General features: G+C 41.9%; 1 protein-coding gene across 1 annotated transcript in view; it reads right to left on the bottom strand.

Moving 5' to 3' along the window:
- The window catches only part of map3k1 (mitogen-activated protein kinase kinase kinase 1, E3 ubiquitin protein ligase), a 96,497-nt gene that overhangs the window by 29,426 nt on the left and 40,332 nt on the right, over positions 1-26,739 (bottom strand). The window contains 5 exon segments of the mRNA XM_038792961.1: positions 2,217-2,365; positions 3,127-3,243; positions 10,509-10,709; positions 14,732-14,950; positions 17,259-17,409. Coding sequence (XP_038648889.1) covers positions 2,217-2,365; positions 3,127-3,243; positions 10,509-10,709; positions 14,732-14,950; positions 17,259-17,409 — 837 coding nt within the window.

Here is a 26,739-nt window from a genome sequence, read left to right as displayed (position 1 = left end):
TTGATTGTTATATTTTTGATATTGTTGATATTTTGTATATTTCAATTTTGTCGAAAAGCTTTGAATAAAAATATATTTTTTTAAAAAGCCATCATCTTCTAAATATGGTCTTCCAGGAAGAAGTAGTTCAGGATACAGATTAAATGAAAACCTATTTAAAGAGATTGTTCCCCGCCCCCCCGCAAACCCCCTCAAAGGCTCACTTGCGATCAGATCACACAAAGAATTTACAACATCAAAACATAATCGGTCCAACAGATCTATGCTAGTATTTATACTTCAAATGTGTTGCCTCTCATTTCTATCCTTATTCCTTCAAGCACTTTCCAGCTTCTCCTTAAAATCATCTATACTATTTACCTAGATTCTTCATACAGCAACTTATTTCAGATGCCCACCATTCTCGAGTGATGAAACTTCCCCCAAATTCTTTACTGGCTATCTTTGTAACATCTTATCCAAACAATCAAAACCCCTTCAGAATTTTAAAAGCCTGTTTGATTGCTTTGAAGGCAAAAAGAGTCTGAAGAGGCATACCATGCATACAGGGATTAGATTTTATGAGATACATTTTATTCATTTTCCCCTCAGATGGTGGGGGATATTTGGATAGTTTTTTCACCAAAACAATAGCACATTTGTTTTTATTTGTGAGAATCGATAATGTTTTACCTAATGGCAGAATTAGGTCCACTGTCCACTTTTCATGCAATCTAATGTCCAAAGAGCAGCCAGTCTTGGTTTCAACTCTGGTAAAAACTGTCTACACTACCTCAAATTCATTCAGTGTCTCTCATTAATCAGGTGATATCTACCTGTGTCTAACACCCCCACCCCTCCCCTCCCTGTAATGAAACTTTGGATTCATTGAGGGATACTAGTATCAAAGCCCAAAGTACCATGTGCAATTCTATTTGCCACTATCTAGATCCTCCATCTCATATTGCTCAGCCCCAATTCAACTCACTGCAATGTTTTCTCTAACTGATCATCACTTTGCAGCCTGTGGCACATTGGTTGCCATGTTTCCTACATTACGACAAAAATTGTTAATTTAAAAGCACTTCACTGACTAAACCGCTTTGGAGCATCTTGATATTGAGAAAGACCATAAGACATAGGAGCAGAATTAGGCCACTTGGCCCATCGCGTCTGCTCCAGCATTCAATCATGACTGATATTTTCTCATCCCCATTCTCCTGCCTTCTCCCCATAACCCCTGATCCCTTTATTAATCAAGAACCTATCTATCTCGGTCTTAAAGACACTCAGTGAATTGGCCTCCACAGCCTTCTGCAGCCAAGAGTTCCACAGATTCACCACCCTCTGGCTGAAGGATCGTCCCTTTCGTCTGAGATGGTGTCATCGGATTCTAGTTTCTGCTACAAGTGGAAACATCCTCTCCACATCCACTCTATCCAGGCCTCGCAGTATCCTGCAAGTTTCAAGAAGATCCTCCTCATCCTTCTAAACTCCAATGAGTACAGACTCAGAGTCCTCAACCGTGCCTCGTACGACAAGTTCTTCATTCCAGGGATCATTCTTGTGAACCTCCTCTGGACCCGATCCAAGACCTGCACATCCTTCCTTACATTCAGGGCCCAAAGCTGCTCTCAATACTCCAAATGGGGTCTGACCAGAGCTTTATACAGCCTCAGAAGTACATCCCTGGTCTTGTATTCTCACAGTCTTGACATGAATGCTAACGTTGCATTTGCCTTAACTGCTGACTGAACCTGCATGTTAACCTTAAGAGAATTGTGAACAAGGGCTCCCAAGTCCCTTTGTGCTTCTGATTTACTAAGCATTTCTCCATTTCGAAAATAGTCTATTCCTACATTCCCTCTTCCAAAGTGCATAACCTCACACTTTTCCACATGGCATTTCATTTGCCACTTCAGTGCCCACTCTCCTAGCTTGTCCAAATCCTTCTGCAGCCCCCTTGCTTCCTCAATACTAACTGTCCCTCTGCAGATCTTTGTATCATCTGCAAACTTAGCAAAGGTACCTTCAGTTCCGTCTTCCAGATCATTACAGTATATTGTGAAAAGTTGTGGTCCCAGCAGACCCCTGAGGCACGCCAATAGTCACCAGCTGCCATCCTGAAAGATGGTATAAATGCAACTTTGTCCTTCCAGTTCCCTGGATCTGTACACCACTTCACCCATATATAGAGATCCTTTTTTAAGCAAGGTTAATCATTGCAAAATACCTACCTATGTTCTGTACTGGATGTAGATGTACTGGATGAAGCAGATGTGTGCGAGTTAGACATGCGGGAAACAAATTTTTGGATGGTGTTGCGTGATGGAGCTTTGATACGTGAACTGCGTCTACTATGGTATTTCTGAAAGAGACTTTCCACCTTTTGAAGAAAAAAAAAATCAATATTAATTCCTAATTTCCAAAAACATGCAACTCGACTGCTGCATTTACTCTGATAACTCTGCTACAGAGCATCTGAAAAAGCTTTCCCCATCATGAGCAGAGGTTACACCCACAGTTAATCAAAAGGGCCCTTCAGCTGTTCCAACCCCACAATCCTCCACTCAAAAGGAAACATATGCTGTCATCTTCCACCCTGCAAGCCTCTACTCACCATACCACATTCCACCAAATCAATAGGAACCCTAGCTATCTTAGGCTCCAAGATATCCTCTGAACTTTAGTATAATCCCATTTTCCCACAGAATTCTAATCCATTTCTCTTCAGGTCCAAAAACTACTTCAGTTTTGCACTTGCATGCATTTCTGCCTATGGTACAATGGCCTTCAGAATAGTCATGCCGTTAGGTTAGTTTACCCTCTCAGGTGAGTGCAAAAGATTCCAGGACACTATTTTGCTTTCCCTGCGTCCTAGCCAATATTTATCCCACGATCATCATTACTAAAAGCAGGATGCCCAGTTATTTATTTCATTGCACACAATAAGGTCTTGAAATAGCAAGTTAGTTGCAATGTAAGTGATTGCCCTTCTAAGTCCTTCAAGAAACGGAAATTGCTTTGGGACGTGGGAAGTGCTATAAAAATGCAAGTTCTTTTCTTTCCTTAAACATCTTAAAGATTAAAAACTCACAACAGCTCCTTCAACAAAACGTTAGGAATCAGTTTTCTTGTTTAGCTTACCTCAAAGTTTTTTAATGTCTTTCTCCACAGCAAAGAATCAGAAGGCTCCAACTGGAAGACTCGTAGCATAACAAACAGAACATGAATGCAGAATGTTCCACGTCCACAACTGCAGGTCTATAAAAGATTAGAATCATTATAATCTTATATAATAAATCAAAGCCACCTAATAGCAGAAAACACTTTTTTTTAAAGTAAATAGAATTTCAATATATTTGATAACAGTAGGAAAGGCTGCCATAGACAGTGTACATCAACCTACCCATATTGTTACAATCTTAAACCATATGTATGTTTGGGTGGGAGGGCAGGCAGGACCTTTAAACTTTTAGTTGAATTTCACTCTACACTCAGGGATAAGCAAGTTGGAAGACTTTTATGGGTCTATTACTGAACCTAATTATGGTGAATATTCAGGGTCTAAGAATAGACAGACATGGGAAGAGGGGAAGGTAATTCTGGATGCCTCACTTTGATATGTCAGGTTGGTCCTGGAAATGAAGTATGCTAATACACCAGTGACATTCCATGACTGGTGTGCATCGCAGGAAAGATTGCATATAATAAACATGATATAATATTAAGATTCCATTTTACGTTTCATTTGTGGTCAGGTTGAAATTGGGACCATGCATTTCAATTCCAGTCCTCCTCAAAACAGAGACATCTGCATATCTGGTTCAATGAAAAAATGCAAAAGGCAACTGAACCACCTCCTGATTTATAAAGTCCAGGGTGATGGTCACATCAGAGAAAGTTAACCCTATCCCTCTAAAAGGACAATCATGTTTTGAGCTCCTTCTCAGCTGTTGCATTAACATACATTACAGATTTAGAATCCTCAGTTGTTGGCAGAGTAAAAGTTCCAAAATCAAGAAATCATAACGCAGAAGTCAGAGGTATTTTACATAATTTGAAAAACAGGACGTTTGCATAGGCCAGGGGTTCTCAAACGAGGATGAAAGAAAGAAGGTTAAACGGTGTGCCAAAAAGAACCAGAGACCATGCAAGGCTTGGTACATCTATCCCTCCGAACCGCACTTTAGCTTCCAACGATTCGATTCGGCCAATAATCAGTAACTAAGCTTCTCCGCTAAGAGGCACAAGGTGGCTCACAACCCTAACAGGTCACTGCATGTCACATGCAACCTTCAATTTGGTGCTATCAGCAACATGTAAAACAAAAATAAATATACGTTTAACCCGACGACTACTATTTATACAAAAAAAGAGATGGTCAGTGGAATTTTTATAACACGCGAGGGGACCTTCAGAAGAAAAAAGGTTGAAAGCCTCTGGCAAAGATAATGCAATGTTTAATGAACATTGTGGATTTTAGGAGTTTGATGGAAAGAAATAGAATAGCGATTCCAGAGGTGGCAATATTTGGAGTGTCGGGGGGAGGGGGGTCATTACAGAGGTTCGCTCAGAGCTGGCAGTCGTTCACTGACTTCTTTAAGGAAAACTGACAGTCAGCAGGAGGGGAGAGGCACAGGGGTCACAGAGAAGGGGAGGCATGGAAGTGAAGAATACGAGCAGGGAATCTAATATATGGGTAGCTAGGAGTTAGGGCAGGGGGAGTATGCATGCTATTGTTGGGTTTTTGCGTGTTGGACCGCTCTTATTATAGAATGTTAAAATATTAACATTATAAATGCCTCAATAAAATATTTTCTAAAAACAGAAATGGAATAGGAGATAACATCGTGCAAACATATTTTCCCTATTTTTCAAGTATAGTATACGTTAGATGCAAATACCGTAATAGTTTCTGGATATATTGTATTTCGTCCACATTGAATGCACAGGTCTTGGAGACATAATTGGGATTCTGTGCTCCATTTTAACTTAAAGCACACCAGGAACATCAGAGCATTCAGGCAAATGAACCCTCACCATTCACTGACCTGCATACACTCCTTGTTCTCCCACCACTATAGTTTTGTTAGCAAGCAGAGAGGAATCAAAATGACAAAATACAATTTTTAAAAAGAAATTTAGAGTACCCAATTATTTTGTTTTCCAATTAAGGGGCAATTTAGTGTGGCCAATCCACCTACTCTGTACATCTTTGGGTAGTGGGGGTGAAACCCATGCAGACACAGGGAGCATATGTAAACTCCACACAGTGACCCGGGGCCGGGATCGAACCCGGGTCCTCAGCGCCATAGGCAGCAGTGCTAACAACTGCGCCACCCTAAAATGGCAATATACAGGAATGTAGTGTGACACTTTATTGCTTTTGAAGCCATGTTTATTTTGTACATATATACACCTTCCTTCTCCCTCATATAGATATGGAGACTTACAGGGCAGTGGTATCCTATGGCACAGCCCAAAGTCCACTGTGGGTTTTACATCATTTCATACTTAATTAGCACACAAAGAAAATAACAGCAATTTTGAGAGCCAAACTTATTGGGCTAATTTAGTTAAATTATTCTTTAAATGTTTTGAAATGGTAAATAAAATGAATAATATGTTATAATATTAGGTTTGCACTGAGTGCTGAATTTGGGTGCATTTGAGTGTTATAATGAGAGTTTGGTGACTGAGGGATATTAATGGTTTATTTTTTATTTATATCTAAAGTCTAGACTTTCTTTTATTTAGTTAATTAACTTAAAAGTTGCTGTTTGGTTGAGAAGGTGGTGAATTTTCAATCAGCTTTAAACAAAGGTTCTACTTGTAACTACTTGCAGCTAGAGCTTGTTAATTAGTTAATTGGATTAGGCCAGTGTTCAAAGGCTAGAGTCACAGTACGAGCAAGTCACTGAGCTAGTTACAATGCAGACTTTGTTTGCACTGAGTGCTGAATTTGGGTGCATGTGAGTGCTATAGCGAGAGCTTGGTGACTGAGGGAGTGCTGAATTTGGGTGCATTTGAGTGCTATAGTGAGAGTTTGGTGACTAAGGGAGTTAGGCGAGGAGAGAGTAAGGTGCTCCTTTTCATCTCATTTCCTATATTTCCTCAAAGAGTGTGAAGGGAGCCGGGAGTTTACAAAGAGTACAGCTGACTGGGAGCAGAGTCGAAGGGCGGAGTTCCAGTTGGTCCACAGTGCAGCTGTATTCTGTAAAGTAAGAGGGGATGGAGGCCAGGGCAGTTGCATGCCCCTCCTGTAGGATGTGGGTGGTGAGGGATATCACCGGTGTCCCCGCTGACTATACCTGCAGGAAGTGCACCCAACTCCAGCTCCTCACAGACCGTGTTAGGAAACTGGATGAACTTACGGATCATCCGGGAGGCAGAGGGGGTAATAGAGAAGAGTTTCAGGGAGGTAGCCACACCAAGGTACAGGACAAGAGTAGCTGGGTTACAGTCAGGGGAAAGAAAACAAACGGGTAGACAGTGCAGGAATCCCTCGCGGCCGTTCCCTTCAAAACAAGTATACCGTCTTGGATGCTGCTGGGGGGGGGGGGGGGGGGGGGGGGGGGATGATCTACCCGGGGAAGGCCCTAGCAGCCAGGTCTCTGGAATGGAGTCTGGCTCTGGGGCTCAGAAGGTAAGGGCGGAGAATAGAAAAGCAATGGTGATAGGAGACTCAATGGTTAGGGGAATAGATAGGAGATTCTGTGGTTGTGAGCGAGACTCCCGGAAGGTATGTTGCCTCCCAGGTGCCAGGGATGTCTCGGATCGTGTCTTCAGGATCCTTAAGGGGGAGGGTGAGCAGCCAGAAGCCGTGGTGCACATTGGTACCAAGACATAGGTAGGAAAAGGGATGTGGATGTAATAAACGAGTTTAGGGAGTTAGGCTGGAAGTTAAAAGCCAGGACAGACAGAGTTGTCATCTCTGGTTTGTTGCCGGTGCCACGTGATAGCAAGGCTAGGAATAGGGTGCAGTTGAGTGCAGTTGAACACGTGGTTGCAGGAATGGTATAGGAGGGGGGGCATCAGGTATTTGGATAATTGGAGCGTATTCTGGGGAAGGTGGGAACTGTACAAGCAGGACAGGGGTTGCATCTGAACCAGAGGGGCACCAATATCCTGGAGGGGAGGTTTTCTAGTACTCTTCGGGAGGGTTTAAACTAATTTGGCTGGGGAATGGGAACCGGACTTCTAGTCCAGCAATTAAGGTAGCCGATGTTCAGGACGTCAAAGTGTGTAGTGAGGCAGTGGGGAAGGTAACACTGACGAAGGAGAGTACTTGCAGACACGGAGATGGGTTGAAGTGTGTATACTTCAATGTAAGAAGCATCAGGAATAAGGTGGGTGAACTTAAGGCATGGATCGGTACTTGGGACTACGATGTGGTGGCCATCACAGAAACTTGGATAGAAGAGGGGCAGAAACGGTTGTTGGAGGTTCCTGGTTATAGATGTTTCAATAAGATTAGGGAGGGTGGTAAAAGAGGTGCGGGGCGGGGGTTGCATTATTAATTAGAGATAGTATAACAGCTGCAGAAAGGCAGCTTGAGGAGAATCTGCCTACTGAGGTAGTATGGGTTGAAGTCAGAAATAGGAAAGGAGCAGTCACCTTGTTGGGAGTTTTCTATAGGACCCCCAATAACAGCAGAGATGTGGAGGAACAGATTGGGAAACAGATTTTGAAAAGATGCAGAAGTCACAGGGTAGTAGTCATGGGTGACTTCAACTTCCCAAATATGGAGTGGAAACTCTTTAGATCAAATAGTTTGGATGGGGTGGTGTTTGTGCAGCGTGTCCAGGAAGCTTTTCTAACACAGTATGTAGATTGTCCGACCAGAGGAGAGGCCATATTGGATTTGGTACTTGGTAATGAACCAGGGCAAGCGATAGATTCGTTAGTGGGGGAGCATTTTGGAGATAGCGACCACAATTCTGTGACTTTCACTTTAGTAATGGTAGTAATGGAGAAGGATAGGTGCGTGCAACAGGGCAAGGTTTACAATTGGGGGGGGGGGGGGGGAAGAAGAGAGAGAGAGAGTAAATACAATGCTGTCAGACAAGAACTGAAGTGCATAAGTTGGGAGTTGGGAACATAGGCTGTCAGGGAAGGACACAATTGAAATGTGGAACTTGCTCAAGGAACATATACTACATGTCCTTGATACGCATGTCCCTGTTCGGCAGAGAGGAGATGGTCGAGTGATGGAACCATGGTTGGCAAGAGAGGTTGAATGTCTCGTTAAGAGGAAGGAGACTTCTGTAAGGCTGAGGAAACAAGGTACAGACAGGGCGCTGGAGGGATACAAGATAGCCAGGAGGGAACTGAAGAACGGGATTAAGAGAGCTAAGAGAGGGCATGAAAAATCTTTGGCAGGTAGAATCATGGAAAACCCCCAAGGCCTTTTACACGTGTGAGAAATATGAGAATGACTAGAGCAAGGGTGGGTCCGATTAAGGACAGTAGGGGAGATTGTGTATGGAGTCAGAAGAGATAGGAGAGGTCTTGAACGAGTACTTTTCTTCAGTATTTACAAATGAGAGGGGCTATATTGTTGGGGAGGACAGTGTGAAACAGACTGGTAAGCTCGAGGAGATACTTGTTAGGAAGGAAGATGTGTTGGGCATTTTGAAAAACTTGAGGATAGACAAGTCCCCCGGACCTGTCGGGATATATCCAAGGATTCTATGGGAAGCAAGAGATGAAACTGCAGAGCTGTTGGCAATTATCTTTTCGTCCTCACTGTCAACAGGGGTGGTACCAGGAGATTGGAGAGTGGCGAATACCGTGCCCGTGTTCAAAAAAGGGAATAGGGAATACCCTGGGAATTACAGGCCAGTTAGTCTTACTTTGGTGATAGGCAAAGTAATGGAAAGGGTACTGAGGGATAGGATTTCTGAGCATCTGGAAAGACACTGCTTGATTAGGGATAGTCAGCACGGATTTGTGAGGGGTAGGTCTTGCCTCACAAGTCTTACTGAATTCTTTGAGGAGGTGACCAAGCACGTGGATGAAAGTAAAGCAGTGGATGTGGTGTACATGGATTTGAGTAAGGCATTTGATAAGGTTCCCCATGGTAGGCTTATGCAGAAAGTAAAGAGGCATGGGGTAGTGGGAAATTTGGCCAGTTGGATAACAAACAGGCTAACCGATAGAAGTCAGAGAGTGGTGGTGGATGGCAAATATTCAGCCTGGAGCACAGTTATTAGTGGCGTACCACAGGGATCAGTTCTGGGTCCTCTCCTGTTTGTGATTTTCATTAATGACTTGGATGAGGGAGTTGAAGGGTGGGTCAGTAAATTTGCAGATGATACGAAGATTGGTGGAGTTGTGGATAGTGAGGAGGGCTGTTGTCGGCTGCAAAGAGTCATAGATAGGATGCAGAGCTGGGCTGAGAAGTGGCAGATGGCATTTAACCCTGACAAGTGTGAGGTTGTCCATTTTGGAAGGACAAATATGAATGCGGAATACAGGGTTAACGGTAGGGTTCTTGGCAATGTGGAGGAGCAGAGAGATCTTGGGGTCTATGTTCATAGATCTTTGAAAGTTGCCACTCAACTGGATAGAGCTGTGAAGAAGGCCTATGGTGTGCTCGCGTTCATTAGCAAAGGGATTGAATTTAAGAGCCGTGAGGTGATGATGCAGCTGTAAAAAACCTTGGTACGGCCACATTTGGAGTACAGTGTGCAGTTCTGGTTGCCTCATTTTAGTAAGGATGTGGAAGCTTCGGAAAAGGTGCAAAGGAGATTTACCAGGATGTTGCCTGGAATGGAAAGTAGGTCTTCCGAGGAAAGGTTGAGGATGCTCGGCCTTTTCTCATTAGAACGGAGAAGGATGAGGGGTGACTTGATAGAGGTTTATAAGATGATCAGGGGAATAGATAGAGTAGACAGTCAGAGACATTTTCCCCAGATGGAACAACCATTACAAGGGGACATAAATTTAAGGTGAATGAACAAAGAGAGTAGTGGGGGAATGCACTGCCTGTGGAAGTAATTGAGTCGGAAACATGAGGGACCTTCAAGCGGCTATTGGATAGGTACATGGATTACGGTAGAACGATGGGGTGTAGATTAATTTCTTCTTAATCTAGGACAAAAGTTCGGCACAACATCGTGGGCCGAAGGGCCTGTTCTGGGCTGTATTTTTCTATGTTCTATGTGCAGTATACGACTGTCCATACTATGTACATAGAAATAGAAAGGTGGCGAGTCACTTGAAAGAATCCTTGCAGCACAATTTTCTCTTTGTAAGCTGACACATTTTGTCAATTACCATTCAATGTATTGCTTTTTCCTATAGCTTTACCATATTAGAATAAAACAATATACAATGATAACTTGGTTCAATTATCTGCCAGAATCTTCACTGGATAAAAATCTTTGCACACAACCACAAAGTTTCTATAATTAAATAAAGTAAGTAAGTGAGTAACCCGTGTTTCACCTTGCACAATACTTGCTCAAAAGAAAACCAAGATGGTTTAAACACAAGACATTAGTCATCGTCATGCAACTGACCTGAGGGCCAATAAACACCCTGTACTTGTTATCTGGAACATCTCCTCCAATGAGGAAGGAGTTTGGACCAATTTGCTGTAGCAAGTACAGTCGTGCTCGCATTACTTTGTTGACTCTGCGATTAGTTTCCTCAGGGCTGTACGGTGAGAAACCATCTGGTGAAGGAGCTCTCCTCGGAGGAGTCACACGCCCACTCTGAAACTACAAAATGAGGACATTGTCAATCTGCTTATACAGATGCATCAACCTAGTTTAATTTAAAAAAAATAAACTACCTTCTGTTCCTAAAGCTCAACAACAGCAAATTTTCTTGGCCTGCACAGGCCCAACTGATCAATCACACACACAAAACAAAGTTTAGCATTTAAACTTAATGTGACTCGAATTGTATTCAATCAATGAATTGAAAGACAGAACAAGATCATTATCCACAACTCAATCGTACACAATTTAGATTTGTAAAATTGGACTATTGTTTTTTGCATGGGAAATGAAAGATGACAATTACATCAATGAAAACTAGATTAATTTTAGATGATAAGTGCATGATAACTTTCTAGTAGCACTATTTATAAATACAGTGTTGTTAAAAATAGACACTGAAAATATTTGGCACTGAGGTAAGCCAGAAGTGAACCATTTTTGGACAGCTGGCTTTCAGTAATCCAACATCAGGCAAATATAGCCAGATGCTGGGAAGAGTTCTATTACTTGTGCCAAACTCAGATGACTACAAACTCCTACTACACAAGTATGAATTTTATCAATTTTCTACAAACATGGTTCTCTAATAAAAGGAAAGCAATTTGTCTCTACATAGTGGTTTTTACTGAGGACACCTCAAAGCACTTCAGAGCCATTTATTTCTGAAGTGAAGTGAAGTCATTGTTAAATAGTCAAGTATAGCTGCCTATTTGCAAAGAGAGAGTCCCAAAGACAGATCAGTGACTAGTTACTTAGATTTCCTTTTTTTGTTTTTTTAAGTGGTATTGAATAATTCTTAAAATGTTGGTCAGAATGCCAGACTTGCCACATTTTCAAATTTTGCCCACAAGGACATTAATGGAAAACAAAGTACAAAAATAGCATGTGTTTGGTAGGGCAACAATATCAATCCAGTCTGTGTTCCATCCTTTTACGCCCTGATTTTAGCCATGTCGGAATGGAGAGATCATGGGCTATTCGTGCACTTGGCTACCTTAAAAGCAGCATTCAGAGGACTGTAAACCTTCAATCCCAAGTGGATCAGATATCATGGAAAGAGAAAAAAAGAGGGTGGCTCAATTTAAACTAAAACTTGTATAATAATAAATGCAGGTTAATGTGCATTCAACATCAATCATTTATTAAAGCTATTTTCAATTATTTTGCCTGTTCTTCTTGGGCAGTACTTCAGCGTTGAGGATGATTTGTTTCCACTCTGGGGAAGGTGGGTTCTGCGATGGTTGAATAGTCCAATCCTGGATCCGCAGACTCTGCCACATGTTTGGCAGGTGGCGTTTGATGAGGTGGGTGGGACACTCTGGATTCAGCGTTCTCCTTCTGCTGTTGATGCTTAGCCTCATCGTGTCCCACCCTACAATGCTCGAGGTGATTGGCAACCTCACTGATGCTTTTTCTCCAGTTTGTGCATTCTAAGGCAAGCGATTCCCATGAGTCAATGGGGAGGTTGCATTTATTATGGGAGACTTTCCAGGTGTCTTTTCAACGTTTCCTCTGTCCTCCTGGTGATAGCTTGCCATTGCGGAGCTCGGAGTGGAACACTTTTTTCGGGAGTCTTGTGTCGGGCATGAAGACAATGTGGCCCGCCCATCGCAGCTGGTCGAGCGTGACCATTGCCTCAATACTAGGGATATTAGCCTGGGAGAAGACGCTTACGTTAGTATGCCTATCCTTCCAGTGGATCTGCAGGATTTTGCGGTGGAATGTTGGTGATACTTCTCCAGGGATTTGCATGGATTCCACTAATAGCTATCACTTCTCAACATGGCTTCATTTGGGTAATTTCTTAGATGCTTCATTTGGGCATTTACTCAGAAACTAAAACTTAATTTTCTTACTCCATTTGAATGAACTCTCCTCACTCCAAGAAGAGATTTAATATTCTATCCCAACTCTTCCAACTTGTACATTCTTCAGCGTTGACATGAATATAACCAAGTTCTTCGATTTCCAGCTGTTGTCAGTTCAGAAATAATTAGAAAATATTAGTCAAGTGATTTGACATTTGCCAAAGCCCCAAGTAGTAGCACACTTCAGGGCAGGCAGAACATTGCACTGTTATAAACTGTCAATTTTCAGTTGGGTGTTTAATCAAGATTTGTTTGCTTCTCTTTCATTTGTTCTCAGGATGTGGATAAAGTTGGCATTGCACATTTGTTGTCCATGCTTGGTTGCCTTCAGGTGGTGACAGGTTCTCTTCTGTAGCAGGTCATTTTAGCAATAGTGCTCCATGACAATGATGTGGCGGGAACTCCAAGAACTAAAATGTCAATAAATGCTGAGCTTTATCTAAAGAAATAGGATTACAAACTGGAGGAAGAGCTTTTTCAGTTGTATAGAGCACTGTATTCAGTTTTGGGCATCAAAACGTAGCAAGATTATAATGCCTTGTAATGGATACAGATTAGAGATTGGAGAACTTGGACTTAATCTTGGCGACCTTATTGAAGCATTCAAAATTATGAACAATTTTGACAGGGTAAAGAAGGATATTCTGTTTCCACTGCTTGGTATGTCAGTGACTAGGGGGTCACAACTTCAAGATGGCCAGCAAGAGAGCTAGGAGTGAGACGAGGAGAAACTTCTTCACTCAGACTTGGGGTTTGGAATGAGCTGCCTTGGGAGTGGTGGAGGTGGATTCCATAGGAGGTTTCAAAAGGGAACTAGATATATATTTGAAAGTTATTAATTTAGAGGGCAATGGAGATAGGGCTGGGGAATGGGACTTGCTAGGTCACTCTTTTGGGAGCCAATGCATGACATGATGGGCCCCTTAGTACTGTAAATAAATAAGATTCACCAGAATAATATTTGGACTTGGATGGATTAAATTAGGTGGGCAAGTTGCAGAAACATGGCATGCATTTACATTTTGTGAAAGAACTGAGAAATTATTAGGAAAAACTGAATAGGTTGGGACTGTTTGTAGAAAAGGGCTGAACTAATTGAGCGAGTCCAAAACTAGGGGTCATACATATAATAATAATAAATCCAAGAGGGAATTCGGGAGGAACTTATTGGTTAGAGACTGGTGCTTGTGGTTGGTACCAGATGGAGTAATTGAGGCAATTAGCATTGATGCATTTAGTATGGGGGAGAAAGGAATGTGCAAATATGTTGATAAGTGTTAGATGAAGTCGGCAGTCAATGGCTCTCGCAAAGCATAACCAGCAGCAAAGATCAGTTGGGCCAAGTGACCATCCTCTGGGCTGCATTTTCTATATAACTTGCGCAGTTATAGCTTTAATTTCAGTTTCAAATGGTGGCAGTGTTGGCACTATAATAATACCACCCAGCATATTAATCACGAAAGCAGAAAATGCACCGAAAGTTCTGGAAAATTCCATTCATAAGTCAGGAGCATTATTTTCCATCACAGCTGAAGAGTTGAAATCTAGCAATATTCCATTTTCCAATTAAAGTTTAATCTCTATGTATTTGATCATTTTACCCAAATCTTCACAGACCATGACAAATTCTCTCCTTTATCCCAAAGTTGATCATTTTAACATTAAAGTTCCTCAGGTTAACTTCAAACATCATTGATGAATTAATTGAGCAACATTCAAAAGGAGGTTTATTCAGCAAGCAAAAGACAAACTCAAACATTAAATTGGGAAGTTGAGTCCTCGGTGTACTGGGGAATGGTGGAATCTGGCCAGGGTACTTCCCTAGGTGGACACAGTCTGATACAAATGTATAAAATGACAAGCAAAAAGTCCAATCCCGATGAGTAATTTTTTTGGAAACTTTTTCAGTTTGTGGCAATTGGCTCCAGCATTTTTAAAAATAAATTTACAGTACCCAATTCATTTTTTCCAATTAAGGGACAATTTTAGCGTGGCCAATCCACCTACCCTGCACATCTTTGGATTGTGGGAGCGAAACCCATGCAAACATGGGGAGAATGTGCAGGCTCTAGCATTTTGACATCTACTATATGAATTTAGATTCTTCCAAAGTAGTTGGAGAGCATAGAAAATCTTACTTCTTACACTTACAGGAACTGGTGATACTCTTTTCCTTCTTACACCAGGAGATTCAGACTTTGCAGTAGTTTTCGAGGAAGAGGAAGACGACGTGGCAGACGAAGATGAGCTGCCAGGGGAAGGACTACGCCGTCCTCGTTGCATTTGTGGTGAGACATTATCAGTCAGAGAGTCAGATACTTGCTTTCCTAACTCAGCCCCATCTGCTTTCACTGGCATTGGTTTCACAACCTGCAAGGCAGATAGAAAAAGGTATTATTCATGCATTTTTAGATTATTGCAATTAGGTTTCAAAATAATTTGAATTTAATTGAATATCACTTATAATTTCTATCAAAAATATATTTAATCTCACAACCTCTACCACCTAGAAAAACTAAGATTAGTAGGCACATGGGAAGTCCTTCCAGGTCACACATCAGGTGCCGTGAGGCAGTAGTGCTAACGACTGTGCCACAGTGTCGCCCTTCTCAAGGGCAATTAATTCTGGTTTAACCAGAGACACTCCATACACAGGTAAAAAGCACAACTTACTATTCAAAGTTAATCTAACATTCTGACCATCCATTTCACCAAATAACTTTTTAAAAATAAATTTAGAGTACCCAATTCACTTTTCCCAATTAAGGGGCAATTTAGTGTGGCCAACCCACCTACCCTGAACATCTTTACGTTGTGGGGGCAAAACCCACCCAAACACACGGAGAATGTGCAAACTCCACACGGACAGTGACCCAGAACCGGGATCGAACCTGGGGCCTCAGTGCCGTGAGGCAGCAATGCTAACCACTGCACAACCGCGCGGCCACCAAATAACTTTTAACGTATGGTCCCAATTGTAATTATCATCAGCACTTTACAATCTGATCACAGTAATGAAGTTGCCATTTTACATAGTACTACTTGATAACAGTACACCAGAAGATCCTTTTATAAAAAAGGTGAAAATACTAGAAGTTCCCATCAAATCAAAATCTTTTGTTTAAATACATTCAACAGAAATAAATTAATGTTTTTGTTCTGCAATGACAAAAATATGTATTCACCAGGCATGAGCTTTCAATCTACAAATCTGAATCTTCTAGCATAATTTACATATTCAAGGAACATCAGATACACATATCAATGCCTACTGAAATATGCATACTGAATTTACTGTTCAATGAAGCTCATACCTGCAAAACCCGATACATCAGTAGGTGGCACTGTGGAGGGTTTTACCACTCCTATAAAGTCAGTCAATTACATTCCACAAATTGCTCAACTTATTCTGAAAGTATTGCCTTTACTGTTAAATTTAATTTCAGTGAAGTGGGGAAATTATGACCAAAATAATACCAACACAATCAATTACAATAATGCATGAACTAATGACCTTTTTTTGCCTTACAATGCCTTCCAATACAATTTTTACATGAAAGGTGCAGCCTTTCCTTAAAGCTCAGGCTTTGTTTGATCATTTTAACGGGAGCCATCATGAGTTGAATTTGGAATGTACAGCCTGAGCATCGTGGGTGCTCAATTCCCCGGGATGCATTAATGATCTGCTCCAGTTTTCAAACTTATGAACAGCACCGAGAGTGTAAATCTCAAGACGTATATGCAGCACGTATGAATGGAAGAACTGAGCAAATAAGAACACCGGGGAAAGATCTTATTATGTATCCAGGAACCACCCACAAAACACCAAATTCAATGTTTACAGAGATTCCTCTAAAATCAGAAGCCAGCGCTGCCAGACATGGGATTTTCTCATAAACAATGTTGCGAGCCAGACTTTATATTCAACTCTGTCTTGCCAAACACCATTTCTCTACTCAAGTTATCCCAGATCAACAGCAACACTACTATAGCACTGGCAAACTCCAGGACCATCATTTATTTCTGATAAAGCAGACTAGCTCAGTGATACTGTCGTGCATTGTAGGTAGATGTGGTGATTGTCCCTTTAACAGCAACAAAGCAGATTAAGAGTCATGTGGGCGGCACGGTAGCACAGTGGATAGCACTGTTGCTTCACAGCTCCAAGGTCTCAGGTTAGATTCCTGGCTTGGGTCACTGTCTGTGTCGAGTTTGCACATTCTCCCCGTGTCTGCATGGGTTTCCTCCATCAAAGACGTGCTGTTACGCAATTTGGACATTCTGAATTCTCCCTCCATGCACCCGAACAGGCGCTGGAATGTGGCGACTAGGGGATTTTCACAGCAACTTCATTGCAGTGTTATTGTAAGCCTACTTGTGACAATAAAGATTATCTGGTTTGGGGGACCAATTGCAACGCAGAGTGGGTAATCATTACAGGGGATGGAGCTCTCTAAGGTTACACATGGCTGCAACTTGCCCCCGCAATGTAGCTGAACAATTCTCATTAACAAATCTTGTTTGTGTTCATAATGTCTGTGAAAGTGCATCTCAGTACATAAAAATCAGGTATAAAAAAGGGCATACATTTGTCAAAGGTATGGACTTGAGAAAGGAGTTCTGCTTGAACTGGTGCTCCAAAATGTGTAACTTTTAGGTTATTTCTAATTGTACTTACAACAGGTCCTCGTCGGTTTCTTCTTTCTAGCCATTCATGTTTCCAGGCTGGCATGCATGTCACCTTGAGCTTTTCCCTGATCATGCGCTCCTCTGGGCGATCATCCATTTTTGGTAACCCCCTGAGTGTCTCCTTATTTTCAACATCGCGACTGAAGAAAAATAACAAAAAAAGATATGAAAAAATGACAAACAAAATGTATTCACCATTTTAAAATATTAGTCATGCTGTTTTATTAATTCGGTCTTCCTTCATATAGTTGCAGTTTCTATTGTACCATGAGCCTAACAAATCATAGCAAATCCCAAGGTGTGGCAGGATAGCCTGCACCGTTCTATGATCTAAACACGTTTCAAATGCAAACAGACTCTCAAGTTTGTGGTTGCCAGAAGACATGATCACTGGAACTTGAACAAACAAGTGCCTGAATGCAAAAAATTCAACTGCAGTCATACAAATTCATTCCATAACCATTTTAAAAGCAAAATAAACCAGTTGAACATGTACAGGGAGAAAGACCATGAATTGTCCAACAAATTCTTCAAACTATAAAATTATAATTGCCTGCATTTGCCCTCCTAGCCTGCTGTTGCCTCATAAGGAGAGATCAATAGACCACAGACCAATTACAGAATGTTCAGACGTTTTACAACAGTCCAGTGTTGTCCTGCTGTAAACTTGTTTGACACTTACTTAGGAGGGGAGAGATGGTAGCATAGTGGTACGGTCACTAGACTAGTAATCCAGAAATCCAGACTAATGCTGTCTGGATCAGAGTTCAAATCCCATCATGCAGTTGGTAGAATTTAAATTTATATTAAATAGAAACGTTGACCATAACAACTATTATTGATTGTTGTAAAAATCCATCTCACTCATGAATGTCCTTACCTGGCATCACAGAGGCCAGAACAACAACAACGATGTGGTTAATGCTGAACTGCCCTCAAATGGTCTAGCAAGCCACTTGGTTCAAGGTAACCAAGGATGGGCAACAAATGCTGGCCTGTTTAGCAACACCTACATCCCATGAAAAAAATTTTTAAAGTTGGAAGCCCCCAGAAAATATATTCCAATAAATGCATCACAAATAAACTAACATATAGTCAAAACCAGGCAGAGTTCAATTTTTGATCAACATGGGAAGAGTTATTGAGGCTAAGATAGAAAAGTAGATTTCCAGTCACAATCAGATCAGCTATGATCTTATCAAATGGTGCAGCATGCTTCAGGGCTAAAATGGACTACTCCGGCTCCTAATTCTTGCATTCTTGTAGCTTACAATATAACTAGCCGAGGGCAGTGCATTTAAACAATTGATAACTACAACATGCTGAATGAAGCATGGAACCTTTATGAAGAAAAAAACAACACAGCAATGCATCAGATACAGGACAAAATCTTCATGGGAATGTGTATATCTACTTCAGCAGAATTTTATGCTCAGGGTAAAATCAAGTGATGTATTTTATCCTCCAGTTATACTATAGGTTCATTTCTTATAACCTTATGCCAGAAATATGAAAAACAAACCACCCAAACTTTTATTGCAACATTGCTTAAATAAAAAGGATAGGTCCCACCTTTTCAGATAAAGTTTACAAACTTTATCCATACCAAGATTCTGTTCCGTTTCTTGCCAAACAGTGAACTGCTGAGTGCTATTTATAAAATCCTTAAACTAGATCTCAAGTATATCACGTATTAATAATCTTGCTTATGCCAAAAGAGCAGACTTAAATCCCTTTTCCGCGGAGTGAGGTAGACTCAGGGCCTACCTCCTCATCCTACCCATAGCAATTTTGCTGCGACTTGCAGGACCGACCTTTGGGCAGAGACTAATCTAGCATCTGGGTCGCTCATTTAAGACAGATGAGGATCTTATTTTCCTCCACGGGTTTAATGTCGTCAAAACTCTTCTTCAAAAGGCTGCAGAGACTTTGAACATTTTCTTTTAATATGTGGCGATGCCGCCGTTGAACTGGGTACCAGTTGGAATGGATGAGTGAGGCAGAGCAAGTGCAATTGCAGAGAATACAAAAATATTGGGGGATTCAATTATAGGTTAGTTGCACAATAAGTCTTACAACACCAGGTTAAAGCCCAACAGGTTTGTTTCAAACAATAGCTTTCGGAGCGCTGCTCTGGATTCACCCGAGGAAGGAGCAGTGCTCTGAAAGATAATGTTTGAAACAAACCTGTTGGACTTTAACCTCATGTTGTAAGTTAAGGGAGAGATAGATAAATTCTTGATAAGCAAGGGGGTCAAAGGTTATTGGGGGTAGGCAGGAACTTGTATTTGAGGTTGCAATCACACCGACCATGATCAAATTGAATAGCGGAGCAAGCTTGAGGGTCCAAGTGGCCTACTCCTGTTCTCAATTCATCATGTTCATATTTCCTCTCAGTTGGCTTCCTGTTATGGTTCTCTTTTATTGCCACAGCTGGGAGGAGTCCATTTTAAAGACTAATGGAGCTGGGGCAGTTTAATTTAATGGCAAAAGGTGTCTTATTAGGATTATTGCTGCATTATTACTCACTACTGAATGGATGAGTGAGGCAGAGCAAGTGCAATTGCAGAGAGGTACCTGGGGGTGCAGGTTGCCCGGGGGTTGGGGGGGCTCCGCAGGTACAACATTTTTAGTTTGGTGGGAAGAGTGAAAACTGATCTGGCACGGTGTAATGGTCTCCCTCCGTCACTGACGTGTCAGGTACAGGTGGTTAAAATGAACGTGATGCCGTGATCTGTTTATTTTTCAATGCCTGCCGATTTTCCTGCCAGAGGCTTTTTTCGGAGAGATTGAGGGAAAGATTACTTCGTTCATATGGGGAGGGAAGGTGGCCAGAGTTAGAAAGGTGCTGCTACAGAGGGGAAGGCAGGCAGGGGGTTTGGGTCTTCCGAACCTGATGTATTATTACTGGGCAGCGAATGTGGAGAAGGTGCGGAGCTGGGTCAGAGGGGTTGATTCCCAGTGGGTCAGAATGGAGGACAGTTTGTGCAGGAGGTCGGGATTAAAAACACTAGCAACAGCGCCGCTCCCGATGGCCCTGGGGAAATACTCGGAGTCCAGTAATAATAGCTTCATTGAGAATTTGGAGGCAGTTTCGCTAGCACATCAGGTTAGGGGCAGGGTCAAGGGAAACGCCGATTCGGATGAATCACAGATTAGAGTCAGGGAAGTGAGATAGAATTTTTCGGAAATGGGAGGAGAAGGGGATTAAGACACAAAGATTTGTTTCTTGGGGGTTGGTTTGAAGGAGCTGGAAGCGAAGTGTGGGCTGGAGCAGGGGGAAATGTTTAGATACATGCAGGTTCGAGATTTTGCCAGAAAGGAAATACAGAGCTTCCCGATGGAGCTGGCCTCCACATTGCTGGAGGAGGTGCTGACGACAGGGGGACTGGAGAAGGGGGTAGTGTCAGCAGTTTACGGAGCTATTTTGGAAGAGGAGAAGGCACCACTGGAAGGGATCAAAGCAAGTGGGAGGAAGAGTTGGGAGAGGATATGGAGGAGGGGTTCTGGTGCGAGGTGCTCCGGAGAGTGAACACCTCCACCTCGTGCGCGAGGTTGGGGCTGATACAGCTGAAGGTGGTATACAGAGCACACCTCACAAGGACGAGGACGAGCTGATTCTTTGAAAGAGTAGATGATGTGTGTGAACAGGGGGCTAATCACATTCATATGTTTTGGTCGTGGTGCACGTGAAACTGAACACGGGCCCCCAGGAGGCCACATTCGGGGTGTCAGACCAGCCAGGATTGGAAACGGGAGTGGAGGCAGATGTTGTAGCCTTCATCTCGTTGATCGCTTGAAGGCGGATCCTGATTCATTGGAGAGCAAGTTTGAACCGAGGGGAAGGTTCTACAATTCAAGGGCATTATTCATTATGCACTTTCAAGAACTTGATATCATCAAACATTATTTGGGGTGTGTGGGGCTGTATGTGTTAATGGCGGCTATGGTGATCCCCAATTCCTTTCTGTCATTTGTTTATGTGAACATGCGGCTAATGTTTGGGGTTTGATGGGAGAATGGGATCGTTGTTATTGATATGGGGATTGACATATTTGTTACTGATTATTGTTAGTGGGTGTACATTTGGGAGAAAATGTGAAAAATGAGAATAAAAATATATTTTTTTAAATTACTGATAAACCTTATGAACTAACGGGTGTTACCCATTCTGTAACAGGATGGGATGTGATGAATGGGATTGGGAGCAGGCAGTAATGGCATATGCCAGCTGGACTGAACATTTGTGCCTCTGTTGTATATCCCATTCAGTTATCATCTTAGTGAATCCACACTGTCATTTTCATGGTCTCAAAATCTTTAACAGTGGGTAGGCCAAAACATAACATTCCAAATGAAGAAAAACCTTTGAATAATTTTCACTGTGGTTTGTAAACTGAAACACATCTGTTCTGCTGGGATTTATAAGTACTTGTTTAAACACATTCAAGAGCCAATATCTCAAACCAGAAAACTGTCCTGGAGTCAATTTAAAATCAGCCCTAGTTACATTCTGCATTTGGCAACTTGGAAAAAGAACAATGCTCCTCATATTGCAGTTCAAATAGGTAGTGCCTTATCCATCAAGTCAGAAAAGCTCAAATGTTAGATGTGCAAGTACACAAGGGTGCATTAATCATTTGCACACCTGAAACCTTAAAAAACACCATCTTTTGTAGTCGAAGAATTTGAAAAAAAAAGCTTCAGGCAAATGACCAGTGACAAGCTACAAGGGTGAATACAGAGCATTCGTTAGATTAAGGAGCTTCAGGGCAAGTGTTCATCTTTTAAATAATCTTCCTCTTTTTTTCTTTTGCCTGCCCAATTTGCTTCCAATTTTGCACCGACCTAACCATATCTTCCCTTGCCATGATGTTTACCCCACCAGGTCAAAGAATGTTCTACCGGCAGCGACCAATCTCTCTCGAACTTTTAGGCTTCACTGGTTAACTGGAATGAAAATGTAGTTTTTAAAAAAAAACTAGTAAGGACCCAGCTATAACCCCCTTGCATGACAAAAGCGCTCTGTTCCAATACATTTTTAACCATTATCAAAATAACATTTTGCATTCATACACAAGTGTGTACATGGTTTCTAACACTACATAATAACTGTTTGGCTATTGAAGTTCAATGAACCCACTGCATCCACAAAATAGAAACCACTGCATCCACAAAACTTCAAACCAGGAAATAGTGAGTTGCCCAGTTTTTAAAAAACAAATCTTCAGAAAATCTTCCAAGGTACAATTACAATCAGAGGTTACACTGTTGCAAAGCTGGAGGCAGAAAGATACAGAGTGGGTGGTAAAGACTTTCAAGCAAATCTACAGTGAAATAATTTGGAATTAAGTTGTAGATTTCCCCCTGGTAATGTAAATATATTTTTTGACTTGTTTCTTGGAAACACAAATTGTTTTCTTTACCCACTGCAAATAAATGAAAAAATAAACAGCCATTATAATAAAAATGTATTTCACGTCTATGAAGAGAGCCTAGCATTTAATACCAATGGTATTATAATTTTAGGCTAATCATGCAGGTATATTCCTCAGGTTGCTGCTCTGAACTTGCACCTTTGTGGTTCATCCCTTATGCCATATTGGTGCACATTTTATTCATGAGATCTTCGCATCGTTGGCTTGGACAACATTGATTGCCCATCTCTAATGGTCCTCGAGAAAGTAATAAGTAGTGAGCTGGCTGCTTAAACCACAGTCCATGGGTGTTGTACGAACACCCACAGTGCTGTCAGGAAAGGGGTTCTAGGATTTGGATCCAGCGACAGTGAAGGAACGGTGATATATCTCCAAGTCAGGGCGGTGCATGGCTTGGAGGTCTAGGTCAAGGATTTGGAAGGAGTCTTGGTGCGTTGTTGCAATGCATCTTGCAGACGGCACACATTGCTACCCTGTGCATCCTAGCTTTCAAATCCCTCCATGGCCAACCCCCACCCACCTCTGGTCTTACACTACTAAAATATCTGAGCTCATCCAATTCTGGCCTTGAAAACAATCCAAATTTTGATTGCTCCACCATAGAACAGTACAGCACAGAACAGGCCCTTCAGCCCTCGATGTTGTGCCGAGCAATGATCACCCTAACGCATCCACCCTATACCAGCAACCCCCCCCCCCCCCCCACCCCACCCCACATTAACCTTATTTTTTAGGACACTAAGGGCAATTTAGCATGGCCAATCCACCTAGCCCGCACATCTTTGGGCTGTGGGAGGAAACCAGAGCACCCGGAGGAAACCCACGCATACAGGGGGAGGACGTGCAGACTCCGCACAGACAGTGGCCCAGCCGGGAATCGAACCTGGGAACCTGGAGCTGTGAAGCATTTATGCTAACCACCATGCTGCCCACCACTGGTGGCTTTAGTGGAGCTTTGGTAGAGCTATCCAATTTGTTCCATTTCTTTGTTCTAGTAACATAGTCCTGGATTTCACAAGTATCATCCAATTCCTCTTTGAACGTTACTTCATCTTTTCAGCAGTGCATTCCAGATCACAATTCTCTATACAAAACATTTTTTCATCAGGTTTGCGACCTCACCTTAATCCCATGTCTTACAGGTTACTAGCCCTGCTGCTACCAGAAACAATTTATTGTTTATTTCCTCTTTGTAAACTGTTATGTGACATCGAACACCTCAATCAAATATCTTCACCTTCTCTGCTCCAAGAATGCCTGTTTAAATCACTGAATATCCCTGGTACCATCCTCAAATCTCTTCAGTATCCTCAAAACCTTCTCATCCTTTGCAAACTATAGCATCCAGAATTCAACATAATACTCCAACTAAGGGTGGCACAGTGGTTAGCACTGCTGCTCACAGCGCTGACAACCTGGGTTCGATTCTCGGCCCTGGGTCACTCCCTGCGTGGGTTTCACCCCCACAACCCAAAGATGTGCAGGTTAGGTGGATTGGCTACACTAAATTACCCCTGAATTTGAAAAAATAATTGGGTACTCTAAACTTTTTTAAAAAATACTCCAACTAAGGCTTAGCCAGTACTTTCTAAAGGTTTGGCGCAACTTCTTTATGTATTCTATCACTCTAAAAACAAGCATTGTAAAAATGTTTCAACTTGTCTTAACATGCCCATCACCGTCAAAGATTTCTGTACATACAACTCTATCCCTCCACCCTCTTTTCAGATTGTACCATTTAGTCTATACTACCTCTCCTTTCACTCAAATGCTAAAATTACATCTTCCGAGCAAAATACAACACTCCTGCTTGCATCCAATTTTGTTTCTCTCTCCACCTGACCTGTGTTTCTATCATTTTCTGGCAGTATCCACAGTATTTTGCTTCCATTTAAAAGAGCTTGGCTGATTTATCAATCCCTTGTATTACATTGGCAGATTTAAAGGTTATGCCAATTTTGGCCATGATCAGGTCGGCAAGCGATCGTGATCAGTTATTGTTTGCACATCATTAAAGTGCTTGGTCAATTGCTTGGTTAATATTGGGATGGGCCCTTGCTGCAAAGTATAGTCACTATAATAAACATTTTTAACAAGTATTTTGTTTTCCATGATAGGAATCTCTCTTCTTTCCCACCACAACCTATAACCTAAATTTATACTAATGAATGAACAAGCCACATCCAACTGAGTCAAACATGGCAACAGTGAAATCAAAACTTATTTAACTATGTTTGCATCAATGCAGATACTTTGAATTCACTAAGGTGGCACTGCTGCCTAACAGCTCAAGGGACCCAGGTTCAATTTTGGCTTTGGGTGACTGTGTGGAGTTTGCACGTTCTCCCTGTGTCTGCGTGGGTTTCCTCCCACAGTCCAAAGACGTGCAGGTTACACGGGGTTACAGATGCTCTTTCAGAGGTTTGGTGCAAACTTAATGGGCCAAATGGCCTCCTTTACTATAGAGATTCTAATTCAAATTTAAGAGGCCAGAGTTCTTACTGTGTATTGTTTACATTTATTTTAGATAATTGGATAAAGCAATTTTTTGTATTAAAAATCTGAAATCAGAATTCAACTATTTTTAATGTGTAGTTGTACAGCCATAAACATTTTCCCAGCTGAACTTTAAAAAAATAAAATTAGGTTCAGTGTAGTTTTAGATATTCAGACAGCACCTTATTCCTGCTTAAACTCTTCAGCCACACAATATTGCCCTTCATGTTTCATGCGGCATGGTAGTACAATGGTTAGCACTGCTGTTTCACGGCGACAGGGTCCCAGGTTGACTCTGGGCTTGGGTCACGGAGTCTGCACGTTCTCCCCGAGTCTGCACGTTCTCCCAGTGTCTGCATGGGTTTCCTCCCACAAGTCCCAAAATACATGCTGTTAGGTAATTTGGACAACCTGAATTCTCCCTCTGTGTACCCGAACAGGTGCCGGAATGTGGCGACTCGGGGCTTTTCACAGTAACTTCATTGCAGTGTTAATGTAAGCCTTCTTGTGACAATAAAGATTATTATGTCAAGTTTACTGGATCAGAAAATTTTCACAGTAACTTCATTGCAGTGTTAATGCAAGCCTTCTTGTGACAATAAAGATTATTATTATGTCAAGTTTATTGGATCAGAAAATTGTGTTGAAGATTAACCTTTCCTACGATGGCCCTTTTAAATGCAAAGACACATTTGCTAAATACCAACAACTCTCCTATTTAGGTAGTGAGCAGTTTTGGTCTCCTTATCAAATGAAAAATTGGTCATTAGAGACAGTCTAGAGAAGGTTCACCAGATATGGATGCATTTTCTCATGAGGAGAGGTTGAGTAGATTGGGCCTGTACTCATTTGGAGCTTAGAAGAATGAGAGGCAACCTTATTGAGATATAGGATTCTCAGAGGGCTTGAGAGATTGTTTCCTTATGTGCCATATCTGTGCACATTTTTTTAAAAAAATCATTCATGGGATCTTGGCATCGCTGGCTTGGCCAACATTTAAATGGGAGAATCTATGGTGAGAGGACATAAGACAGATACGAGGAGGAATTTCTTCTCTCAGAGGGAAGTGGATGTGTGCAATTTTTAAATCGCCGTTGGCTGTAGAGGCTGGGTTTATGAGTATGTTCAAGGTTGGGACTTGTTAGTCAACGGTTATGGGGATACGGCAGGAAAGTGGATTTGAGGATCACGTTAAATCAGTCATGATCTCATTGAATGGCAGAGCAGACTCAATGGGCCAAATAGCCTACTTCTGCTTCTATATCTTATGGTAGTCCCTCAGGTGAGGATGACTTCTTCCACTCTGGGGGTTGTGGGTCCTCAGGTGATATAAAAGTCCACAGCGGGGCAGGTAGTGATTGATGAGGCAGGTGGGTGGGATGCTCAGATTTTTGAATGCAGTTTTCTTTTAATCTCCACCTGAACCCGTCGAAGATGCTCAAAATGGTTGACACCTTCATGGATGCTTCTCTGGTTTGGGTGGTCTCAAGAAGAGATTCCCAGAGTTTGATGGGGAAGTTACATTTCTTTTGAGAG

This window comes from Scyliorhinus canicula, chromosome 3, assembly GCF_902713615.1.
Source record: "Scyliorhinus canicula chromosome 3, sScyCan1.1, whole genome shotgun sequence".
Classification (NCBI taxonomy): Eukaryota; Metazoa; Chordata; class Chondrichthyes; order Carcharhiniformes; family Scyliorhinidae; genus Scyliorhinus; species Scyliorhinus canicula.
This window is presented reverse-complemented; position numbering and strand designations above follow the sequence as displayed.